Consider the following 11,788-nt stretch of genomic DNA (forward strand, 5'->3'; position numbering starts at 1 on the left):
ACAGGTTTATTTCATCCCCTAAATATTATAATGAGAAACTTGCTTCGAAAACTTTCTATATTTTTACAATATATATGCCCTGCACATTCTTACGCATCTAAATTTTTCATAAATGCATAAAAAACCACAGTCTAGTTATGTGTATATTCCTATTTATATTAGAAAATATTATATATTTGATTGTATTAATATTAAATAATATTATATTATATTAATTTATCTTATAATATATTTATACTAATTTTATTATATTATACTATAAATATATATATATATAATATATAGTATATTTTATTATATTTATTAATTATTGTTTTTATTCATTTTCAATTATTATTGTTTTATTCATTTTACTTTCCAGTTATTATTAATTATTTATTAACAATTCAATAATATATTATATTTATATTTAATAAATATTGACACATCTTCTTCTGTTATCAGGCTTTTTATTGGATTTTATATCAGGACCAGTTTCGGTCGGCTTCACATCAGCAGCAGCAATTATTATAGCTACTAGCCAAGTAAAAGATATTCTAGGCATTCATATCGGCGGTAGCAAATTCGTCGAAGTATGGCAAAATATATTTGAAAAAATTGGGGAGACGAAGCTTTGGGATACTGCATTGGGCATCTCGTGTATAATTATCCTTCTTCTTCTCAGAGTTAGTATTATTTCATCGTTCAGTGGAAAATAACACAAGTAGATCCTCATAAAAATAATTTTTTAAATATATACAAAGTAGATTCATCTTTCTTCATACTTTCTGCCGAGCTGTTTACATACTTGCAGTGCAGACGTGTGACTTTTGTCGCAATCTCACTGTGATCATATATCTTTCTTTGTTTTACGAGTTAAGAACGACGAAGTAGACACATGATCGCAGCGAGATTGCAACGATGAAAGTTGCACATCCGCATCGTGCTTTACGTCTAGTGAATGATTCGTCGAATTATGTTGCTTACAAATTAATTCCTTGCTATTACACGTGTTACTTTTACATACAAACATTATTGACTGTTTAATATTTTTTGAATATCATTCAACATCATATACATATGTATAAGATGTATATGTATAAGACATAATGTATACGATACGAATGTACATCAATTAAAATTTATTCACACGATTCAAATTAAAATTTTTCATGAATTGTAACTACTACCATGAATTACTACCTACCTTATACCTTACCTACTTTTTATAGAAAAATAAAATAAACAATATTTTTTGTATGATTTCTTTTTTTCAGAAAATCAAAGACATACCGTTTATGAAAAAGGCTGCAAAAATGTCATCAAGAGCACAAGTAATTATGCAAAAATCACTCTGGTTGCTGTCTACGGCGCGAAATATTCTCGTGGTCCTCGTGTGCGGCGTTATGTGCTGGCTTTTAGAAAGTCACTTAGGTTCTTCGCCTGTTAGACTGACTGGCCACGTTAAACAAGGACTTCCGGAATTTCGGCTACCACCATTTCAAACCTACCACAAGAACGAAACGTACGATTTCGTCGACATGGTTTCCGCCCTCGGCTCTGGATGTCTAGTCGTTCCTTTGTTGAGCCTCTTGGAAACCATTTCCATTGCCAAAGTTTTTAGTAAGTTTCATAACAAACGTTTTTCACCAACTACACAATTCATTTTCTCTAAATAAAATATTTCTTTCCGAACATACTTATTGTAGTAATAATTAATTTAGCAAAAAATTAGAGAATTCGATAAAAATTATTTGGAAATAGATCAAATAATAGAAGAAAATTTAATCAGTCAAAGAGTATCTTCTGAAGAACAAATGTCCTTTTTCGCGAATCTTATTACACATATCACAAGGCTTTATTTAAATGAACTTTCTCTGCACAAGTGTAAAATATTTGAATTTTAAATGTGAATATATTGAGACCGTTTTTAAACATGACTCGCTATTCAGATTTGTAACTTACCAGAAACACAGGATTTGCTTCCAATGTATCAATCACAAATTATTATAACAGAATATAGTTCACAAAAAGTGAATATCATAAATTTTGACTTTGACTTTATTCTGAGACCATATTATCATACATTAGCCAAAAGATCGAAGTAACGTGTTTTACTTAAGGACATCCTAACTGTCTTGAAATTGAAAAAATACAAAATGTAGGAGATTAACTTTAAAAATTAGTAATTTTCATCTAACAACAAGTACAGTCAATACGTTTACATAGAAGATAATTAGGAAAAGATAGAATCTGGGTAAAAATTGTTTTACATACAAAATATTATATACGAATATTATACTTTAAATTTTTATATATTTTTGTATATTACATGTGTTCTTTGCATATTTGCACTTTCAAGTTTCCCATAAGTGCATGAAAATCCGTGGTCAAATAATGAGTAACTGATTGTTCAAATACTCTGATGCTATCTGCAAAGTGCATACTTGAAATAAATATCTCGAAACTACTATGTATGTTTTCATATTCGTTTTAATTTTTGCTAATGTAGTCATAACAATTGTATCGATTATCCTAGATGAAGGTAAACCAATCGATGCAACTCAAGAAATGTTGGCTTTGGGCGTGTGCAACGTTGTGTCGGCTTTCGTTTCTTCGATGCCCGTCAGCGGTGGCCTCAGCCGAGGTGCAGTAAACCATTCCTCTGGAGTAAAGACAACTCTCGGCGGTATCTATACTGGCCTTCTAGTACTCGTGTCGCTTCAGTTCCTCACCCCATACTTATACTTTATTCCTAACGCCGCCCTTGCTGCAATCATCATCGCGGCGGTCATCTTTATGGTGGAATTACATGTGATCAAGCCTATATGGCGAACAAAAAGTACGTTGTATTATTAATCCCTCTTATTTTTCAAGTAATATCAATATTATTTTGCAAATAAAGTATTGCGCCGCTTCAACCTGTAAATAGTATTTATTGCTGAATAAATTAAATTAGTTATGAACTAGCTTGATATCATTTATACTTATGCTTATCCTTATATCTATTCTTATTTAGCTAAGGTTTTTTAAAATTTGTAAATGTAACTTCTTAAATTATGAATTTTAAAGAATCGTAACTAGACTGTGGATGTTTATACATTTTTGAAAAAATGCAAGAAAGCGTGTAATGTAAACATATATAAAATATCGAAGGTATAGTACCCATTATAATATTTTATGAGTAAAATAAACTTTTACTTAAGTTCTGCTTCTTTAAATTTGTTCGCAAGTATATGAATTTACATAAACATTCGCAGTCTGGTCATAGCTTATGGTTAAATTAAATACTCTGAAAGTACTTTCTTGTATTTAGTTTAATTTTAAGAAACGATATTCTACGAACTTAAAAAACATCTTGTAAACGTTTTTAATAACGATTGTATAAATTTCTATTAATTGAAATAGAAGTTTAATAAATAGGTATAGAAGGTATAACAAAATAAATATAGAAGTTTGCTAACACAATATATATATATATATATATTCTAAATTATACTACATACTAAAATATAGAAAACAGACGGGAATAAAATCACGTTGTAAAATATAAAAATGTTTATAGTACTCTGTGTAATGATTAGTGTAATTAATACATCATTTCTTTTTCAGAAATTGATCTCATACCAGCAATAGCTACATTTCTATGCTGTCTTTTTATAAGACTTGAGATAGGTATAGTGATTGGTATCGGTATAAACGTTCTGTTCCTACTTTACGCTTCAGCGAGGCCGTCGTTAAGAGTTCATAAAGATACAGTAAGAATGCTTTTATATCTTAATATACTTATTAACTAACTTTCTCTATATAAAAATGAAATATCAATGTAATAGTAAAGAACAAAAATATTTTCATGTCTTTCATTCATGATATTTTTTATTAAGCTGTTTCCTTAATAATATGATATTTTTGTTTCAGAGTATTAACGGCTGTGAATATCTTGTCATAACGCCTGACAGAAGTCTCGTTTTCCCGAGCGTTGAATATGTGCGAGCTGTAATTAGTAAGCAAGGTACGAAACAGGGAACCGCAGTACCTGTTGTCATAGATTCTACGCATATTCAAGCAGCAGATTTTACAGCCGCGAAGGTACACTATGAAATACTATCTGTAAAGTATCTGCACTAACATTCAAGTTATAAAATTATTATAATTTATTAAAATTTATTTCTATGCTATAATTGATATACTTATTATTTAGGGAATTAAAAGTTTGACGGAAGATTTTTCTAAACGTGGACAGCCTTTAATTTTCCATAATTTGAAACCAAGTATTATAGAAATTTTCAAAGGTGTAAAACCTTCTGGTTTGAGGTGTAGCTCTAGCGAACTTGAACTTAATGACTGTTTGAAAGGTAATTAAAATGTTATTACTTTTTACATAATATGTTGAGCAATTAAATAACTGATTTGTTCAATTTTATGTAAAAATGTATGATTTATATAAAACTTTTATTTATTTCCAGAATTTTCAAATATTTCGTCGGCTTCTATGAACAGATACTGACAATATTTAGACTTCTATAAATTCCGTCCCGGAAGTACTCTTTCTTTAGTTTATATGTATCAGTATTATATTAAGACGAAGATGGTCAATATGTTAGACAATATTATGATAAAGAGCAACAATCTTATTTTATAATTAATTGTTACTTTGTAACAATTACATATTTTAATATGTAACAATTAACCCTTTCGACACAATGTTATACTATACGACGATATTTCACGTACATAAGTACTTCTGCATTACAAAACGAAAATTCTGTTTTCTTAAAAATACATATGATACACATTAGTAATATAAAATAATTTTAAAATAATTTAAAATTTACAAGAAAATATATGAAAAGATTATATATACTACATCGATATTGTGCCAAAAGGGTCAGATTATAAGTAGGATTATAAAATATACATTGGCTCACGAAAATATTTGAACATTTATCAGAGAAATCCTTTATGCCCATATTATGCGTGTTATATACGAAATTTTGGAATTTTATCAACGAGATATTTATTACAAACATATATATGTATATATACATATCTTGTAGATCATATACATCTTGTAGAATGTTCTGAATATCTTTTAGAGTATAATTAAGTCTCAGAGCAACAATGCTAATGAAATTTCAAAATGTTTCATATAACACACATAATATATTTACAAAAGATCTCTACAAATGTTTGAATACATTCGTGAACCTGTGCATATACAAACATAAATGAATACATTGACGCAAATTCACGTAAACTGTCAATAGTATTTTACATGACTTTTTATACAGACGCATTATTTGTACATGCTATTTAAAAATTACTCCTTATTACATTTAACATATGTTAATACTTCATATCATTTCAAAAAATATTAACAAATATTAAAAAATGTTTCAGGCACATTATTCTAAGTTTTAGATAATATCCCATAAAAATCAAAATTTCAATAAAACCACTAGTAGGTATACATATTTTTCTAACAATACATCATTTTTTTCTAAAATTAAACAAGCCTGTTTAATATAACTATGAAAATAAATTATAAATCTTTTTAATTAGATTTCTCCAATAACATGACTTTTTATCAGTTAAAACTAAATAATTACTTCCCATTATCATATTGTTTAATTTATATCCAGGATTCTTGCACCCATTGCAGGGCTTGCTATATAAAATGTTGCATTTCCAGAATACCTATAATAAAAAGACATTTATAAACATTGTTGTGTAAAGAAAAAGGAAGAGAATTATTTAAGAGAAATATTTAAGGAAAAAATCTAACTTGGCCTTCATATGATTAATTGCTTCGTCAATTACATCTTTTTTCAATAATGTTACTGTACACCCTCCAAAACCAGCACCAGTTAAACGACTTCCTAAGACACCATTTACTGCTCTTGCTGCTGTTACTAAAGTATCTAGCTCAACAGAAGATACTTCATAATCTTTCTTTAAAGAATCATGACTTTCGTTCATTAACTGTCCAAATTTATCAAAATTTCCTTTTTCTAGGGCATCTGCAGCATCAATTGTTCTTTGAATTTCTGTTACTACATGACGAGTTCGTTTTATCATTTCTTCAGGTACATTCTGTGATTTTAAAGCTAAAAATAAAATCAACATAATAAACAACACAATTTTGCCTTGTAACATAATTGTATTTATTTTCTACCTTGAATATCACTCATAGATATTTCACGCAAACTTTTTTTATTTAACCTTTTTGCAGCTTCATAACAACAATCTCTGCGCTCACAATATGCGCTTGAACTTAATTTATGAGGAGCATTAGAGTTAGTAATTAGAAAGATATAATCATTCATTTGTGACATAGGTATTTGTTTAGTACTAAGATCTTTACAATCAAGAAGAAGAGCATAGCCTTCTTTACCCATTACAGAGATAAACTGATCCATGATACCACATGGAACTCCAGCAAAATCATGTTCAGCACGTTGACATGCTAAAGCCTGAAAGATATAAGCTTTACATTTCTCTAATTTAGTAAAATTATAATTTATATAATATACTCTGTCATTATACTTTATCCTCTGGCTTTTCTGATTTTATACCAGTTAATGCTTCCAAAAATGTGTAAGTAGCAACTTCTAAAGCAGCTGAACTACTGAGACCAGCACCAACTGGTACAGAGGATACAATCACAGCATTAAAAGATGGCACATCACCTAAAATCAATGTTTTAATTAAATTATACAATAGAATTCTTTTATTACATTTTGGTAAAATGGATCAAAATAATGAATAAACTAACAAATAAAATTTGCTATACATCCTTTTACATAATTAGCCCATTTTGGTTCTCCTGGTTTTATACTCTTATGAGACCTAACTTCAAATTCAACATAATTTTCAGAACTAACTATTTCACTAAGGGAAACAATTTTACATTTATCCACATTGTTACGTTTTCCAACTATGAGTGTAACCATGGGCAATGCCTAAAAATATGGAAAACGTTACGCTTTATTCCATTATTGGTATTTGTTATATCTCAAATAATTTAATGATTACATATTTTCATTAAATACAAACATACTTATAACTTCTACTTTTAAAAATCGAGTAACAATTTAATTAAAAGACATTATATTGTTAATATAACTAAATTTTCTGCAAAAATAAAACAATTTTTAAAAGTCGTATATAAATAAAATAATACTCTAAAAAGTAATACATATTTAGGACTTTAATAGATAATAAATCATTAAAATTGTCTAAATTTTTAACACCCGAAATTAATACATATATATAATATATTAATAATAATGATATAAATATATATTTATTTATTTATTTATAAAATATATAAATTTAACAAATTCTGTGTGAAAATTCAATTATTAGGTAATTAATAATTTTTAATAATCTATTTCTCATATTCAATAATATATTAGAATCGATGTACGCATGTATTATAAAAAATAACAGTAGTTAATATCGATAGAAAATTAAAAAATCAGATGAATGTATGATTATACGATAATAATTGATAAGAGATAATAAGATACAAATCATAATATATCTTTGCTCAACTAAATTTTGTTATCGATAACTAGTGAAACAAATTTTTAACGAATTAAACAAATCTATTGTTTGAAAATGTCATTTCTTATTTAATGTTATTTATTAACATACATATTTGATTAAATCGATTACTGGATGATAATGAACTGATTGGATCTTTAAATATAATACATTAATGGCATGAAAAATAAGGAGTTAAGTATAAATAAGTTAGATATAATTTGAAATCAGCGTTACTTCTCCCGAACAATAACGAGTTCTGTAAAATATATTTTCCGATTAATCACGAAAAACAATAATTACAGATTTAATAATTTTATGTAATATACAAAGAAACGTAGTATTTATATAAACATCAAAAATTTTACCATCGGTAGAACAAAACCTTCATTGTAATCGGTATGCTCTCCAATTAAATTCACGCGACCGGGTGCGCACACACAAACATTCGCATTCTCCCTAAATTTATTCGCAAAAGCTTCTAAAGCTCTCGATTTAATTTCATTCACATTAAGCACAGTTGTTGCCATTTTTACCGATTATTTCAAAACTATTTATATGTAATGTTACTTAATATACGAAATATATAAAAATTTTAAAAAGATAAATGCAGTGGAATCTATGAATTTAATTTTACGTAACTCACAACACAGTAAAAATACGAACTGATACGAATATAAGTACAATACGCTTCAAACGGGTAAAATTGGTATTAAGCACACGTACACGTTATCAATACATCAACTTTGATTATGTGTGCAGTTACATGCTTGGAAATGTACGCTTTATCGTATCGTTAATAACAATGCAACTATTCTGCGTGTATATGCATACAACATGCGCACCACAAATGTAACAGAATTCGTAAAAGTGACATTTGATGTATTAAGAGCATCATCTCATGCTATTAAAAGAATAATACATGACTAAAATGATATCTCTTTTAATTGTTAATAATTTCTAGTTGATATCTAATTTAACTAATGAACTAATTGCCGATATTTGACAATAATCTGTATTGATAATGCCATGACGGTCTCAAATCCCCTTATTAAAGAATTGAAAGGTAATTAAACAATGTAACGCTTTTATAGGTTAGGAAATTAATAATTCATTAAAAAAATTATTATACAATGATTTCTTTATAAACTTTATATTTATCTGAATTTTAAACCTTTATTGTTAGAATTACAAAATTCTTGAATTAATTTCCAAAGATATATTTCATATTATTTTCTATTTTGTTAAATAAAGATATAAATGCAATGTAAATAAAAGATATTTAAAATGTAATCAAATATTAGTATAAAATAGTATAATAAAATAATTTATTTTTGCAACATTGGTTTGTTATCTATTATTTAATTTATTAATATTAAAAATTTTTAGATCATAATCATACTTTCATCCTTATTCTTTTTTATTATATTATAAATCTTGTCAATATATCATTAAACATGATGAAATGATGTCACATGATAAGTATACTATTAAATAAAAAAAACAATTTCAGGCTGGACAAGAAAATTAACTGAAAGTAACATTGAGATTGATGAAGAAAATAAAGACCTGCCCTTCTTTTTTAAATGTTTAGAAAGATGTTTCCAGAAAGGTATATTGATGCGTTTAAATCCCATAGGATTTCCAAAATTACCCGATGCTTGGTATTGGATGGAAGAAATTGCAGAAAAACATTTTAGGTTTGCAAAAAGATTTGTAATAAATAAAATTTATTATAGGTTATTTAATTCTTTTCTCACTACTGTAGTATTTTAAGAAAATAAGAACATTTGTATTTATAAATTTTAATTAAATCTCTATTATAATATTTCAATATTTAAAACTTAATGTTAATAACTAAAAACTTAAAATTAAAAATTAATAACATTATTTTAGTTCCTCTTGTACCTATTCTTTGGTAGTCGAACAAGTCACACAAAATCCAAAAGTGTATACACCTACTGGGCATCTCAGGCTTTTAATTAAAACATGTTTAATGCGAAAGTGCCTTCATATGCCAGTTGAAATGCTAGTGTGTATAAATGATATTTAATATCTTAAATAAAATGTATATTTTTGATTCTATATAATTATCATTATGTTTTTATAATTTATGTATGTAAAACTTCATAGGTCAGAACACCATTAATGGCTACTGATTATTATGATAAAAACAGTATTCTGGGAGATAATATTCTTGGAGAAATATTTTTATCAGTATTACTGCAAAGCAGTAAATTAAATTTCAAATTAAATTTACGGAATTGTAGTTTTTTGGATGAATCCTGGCAATTACCAGAATGTTTAGCATTGGAATTAGTACCATGTAAAAGTTTAGGTATTTCTGTATGGTAAGAAAGTTACATTAGTAAAAACAAATGTTCATTGTGAATAATATTTTGTATTATTACAGTTTTACCAAAGGGAGAGCTTTAATAGTTAATTTAGATAAAAACTCTGTAGCTGCAGAAGATGTAATAAACAGAATAATTTTTTAAAATTTCTATATACATACATAATAAAATTTAAGACTCTAACTGTCCTTTACCTTTTACTTTTATTAGGATAAAGTTGAAATTGGAGATATATTAGATGAAATAAATGGAAATGCTATAACATCTAATACCAAAGGACAATTACGTAAATTTATGAGAAAAACTATAGGTCAACCAGTATATTTATATGTAATTAAGGTAAGGTATATTCAAATAATATAACACTTAAGCATATAATATATACCCTACATATTCCTTACATCATACATTTTCAGCACCGCAATAAATCAACCTGTGAATTATATGCACCAATTGTTCATCTTATAAGAAGCTCGGGTATTGAGGGATTAAAACAGATCTTAAAAAGATTTAATTCTGAAATACAAGATGAGAATGAGAAAACTGAAATGATTAAGCCACAAAGTAAATCACTAAATGCTGGATTTTCTGTTAAATACTGTGGTTCAATATATATTGGTACAAAAGGCGATGTTAAACAAATTGAAAGAGCAATTTTGCAAGTACTAAAGTCAGAAGAAGTGAAGTCAGTACCTGTGAAATTTGAATGTTTAGAACTAGGAATTAGGGTGACTCAGGATTCGAATGATGCAGTATGTAAATATAATTTTCATTATATGTAAGATTATGATATCATGAGAATACATTCTAATTCAATGTTTAGATAATATGTAAACAGAGTTACATGGAAATTTCATCTTGTGGTCGTACTGGAAACATTCCTAATTATTTTGCATTTATTGCAGGGTAAGATGAACTGTAATAACTGTCATATATTTTTGTTTTAATGTAAAAAATAATAATAATTAATATTAAACCATTTTATGGAATTTATAAGCTTTTAATTTATTTTACAGAGACACTAATTGCAATTTAGCAACCAAATTTGATGCATATGTCTTTTATCATCAAAATGAAAGCGAAGTGCAAACTATATTACAAAGTTTGGGTCAAGGATTCCAACGCACTCATTTCGCAGTTTAATGATTTTAAACGAGAGAGATTTATACAGAATTATTCTTTGACATTCAAATCGGACTTTATGTAATAATATGTTCCTAAAATGTTTCTATTCACATATCTAGTCAATTCCAAATGAATTATGCTCTCTATTTATTTTATTCCTTGCGAAATATTCCTTTCTAATAAAAATTGTTCTAATCATGTTGAAACTAAATAGTTTCTTGAAAAAGTAAATAAAATTGATTGTTTCATTTTTTTAAATAAAGTAAAAATATTTATGTATAATTGAATAAATATAATATAATTATATTTATTTAATTAAATAAGGTATTACTCTTTATTGTTTATTAAATATTTGCAAACTATAGACATAGATATATTTATTTGACAATCAATCCTGTATACATACAGAAAATTGAATAAATTCATTAAAATTTACGCATATATTAATTTGATACATATAAATAATATTAATATATATTGAATTTTATATTTCTCAATATATTAAAAAAGTAACTCCATTAAAGAATCCTTATTTTTTCACAAAAGCAAAGCATTAATTCCTTGTTACTTTATATGATTATGAGCTATACATCTGTCAAATCGTACATGAAACTGCTCCCAAATAAGATAAATTTATCAACTAAACTTTACATACATATGTGCATGTATCATATATACACATTTCATACGCAAACTATACGTAAGTGCTTTATAAATACGTATAAATGTATACTTGATAAGGTACATATTAGATAAAAATATATTTTGACATATGGTTTGAA

General features: G+C 26.7%; 3 protein-coding genes across 6 annotated transcripts in view; 2 read left to right on the top strand and 1 right to left on the bottom strand.

Moving 5' to 3' along the window:
* LOC117160630 (sodium-independent sulfate anion transporter) overlaps positions 1-6,668 on the top strand; it is a 38,878-nt gene extending 32,210 nt beyond the window's left edge. For all 3 annotated transcript variants that reach the window (XM_033341499.2, XM_033341498.2, XM_076621114.1), the window contains exons 5-11: positions 445-665; positions 1,257-1,602; positions 2,519-2,821; positions 3,592-3,737; positions 3,898-4,068; positions 4,181-4,334; positions 4,446-6,668. In XM_033341499.2, the coding sequence (XP_033197390.1) occupies positions 445-665; positions 1,257-1,602; positions 2,519-2,821; positions 3,592-3,737; positions 3,898-4,068; positions 4,181-4,334; positions 4,446-4,486 (1,382 nt within the window). In that variant the 3' untranslated portion in view covers positions 4,487-6,668. The remainder of the gene's footprint in view (positions 1-444; positions 666-1,256; positions 1,603-2,518; positions 2,822-3,591; positions 3,738-3,897; positions 4,069-4,180; positions 4,335-4,445) is intronic.
* Positions 5,518-8,358, bottom strand: LOC117160632 (galactokinase). Of its 2 annotated transcripts, none has more exons than XM_033341502.2 (6): positions 8,254-8,358; positions 6,755-6,941; positions 6,526-6,668; positions 6,155-6,452; positions 5,765-6,086; positions 5,518-5,676 (listed from the first exon to the last, which is right to left on the bottom strand). In XM_033341502.2, exons 2-6 carry the CDS (start codon positions 6,930-6,932, stop codon positions 5,607-5,609), a joined length of 1,011 nt encoding a protein of 336 aa, XP_033197393.1. In that variant the 5' UTR covers positions 6,933-6,941; positions 8,254-8,358; the 3' UTR covers positions 5,518-5,606. The 2 variants fall into 2 exon arrangements, with proteins under 2 accessions (XP_033197393.1, XP_033197392.1); XM_033341501.2 differs by lacking the exon at positions 8,254-8,358 and adding an exon at positions 7,896-8,201.
* Positions 8,359-8,453: 95 nt separating this feature from the next.
* LOC117160631 (uncharacterized) lies at positions 8,454-11,372 on the top strand. The gene is made up of 9 exons (XM_033341500.2): positions 8,454-8,593; positions 9,041-9,227; positions 9,424-9,559; positions 9,661-9,878; positions 9,941-10,001; positions 10,092-10,220; positions 10,298-10,633; positions 10,705-10,787; positions 10,898-11,372. Exons 1-9 carry the CDS (start codon positions 8,557-8,559, stop codon positions 11,022-11,024), a joined length of 1,314 nt encoding a protein of 437 aa, XP_033197391.1. The 5' UTR covers positions 8,454-8,556; the 3' UTR covers positions 11,025-11,372.
* The last annotated feature ends 416 nt before the right edge of the window (positions 11,373-11,788 follow it).

This window comes from Bombus vancouverensis, chromosome 1 (genome assembly GCF_051014615.1).
Source record: "Bombus vancouverensis nearcticus chromosome 1, iyBomVanc1_principal, whole genome shotgun sequence".
NCBI lineage: Eukaryota > Metazoa > Arthropoda > Insecta > Hymenoptera > Apidae > Bombus > Bombus vancouverensis.

Excerpts from the sequence above, each read along its gene's own strand:
- LOC117160632 (XM_033341501.2), bottom strand. The coding sequence starts at position 8,057 with ATGGCAACAACTGTGCTTAATGTGAATGAAATTAAATCGAGAGCTTTA. Across the intron at positions 6,087-6,154 it reads ATCTATGAGTGATATTCAAG|CTTTAAAATCACAGAATGTA; the intron begins GTAGAAAATAAA and ends TTTTATTTTTAG. Across the intron at positions 5,677-5,764 it reads ATTAATCATATGAAGGCCAA|GTATTCTGGAAATGCAACAT; the intron begins GTTAGATTTTTT and ends TTTTTATTATAG.
- LOC117160631 (XM_033341500.2), top strand. The coding sequence starts at position 8,557 with ATGACGGTCTCAAATCCCCTTATTAAAGAATTGAAAG. Across the intron at positions 10,221-10,297 it reads TATATTTATATGTAATTAAG|CACCGCAATAAATCAACCTG; the intron begins GTAAGGTATATT and ends ATACATTTTCAG. Across the intron at positions 10,788-10,897 it reads TATTTTGCATTTATTGCAGG|AGACACTAATTGCAATTTAG; the intron begins GTAAGATGAACT and ends TTTATTTTACAG.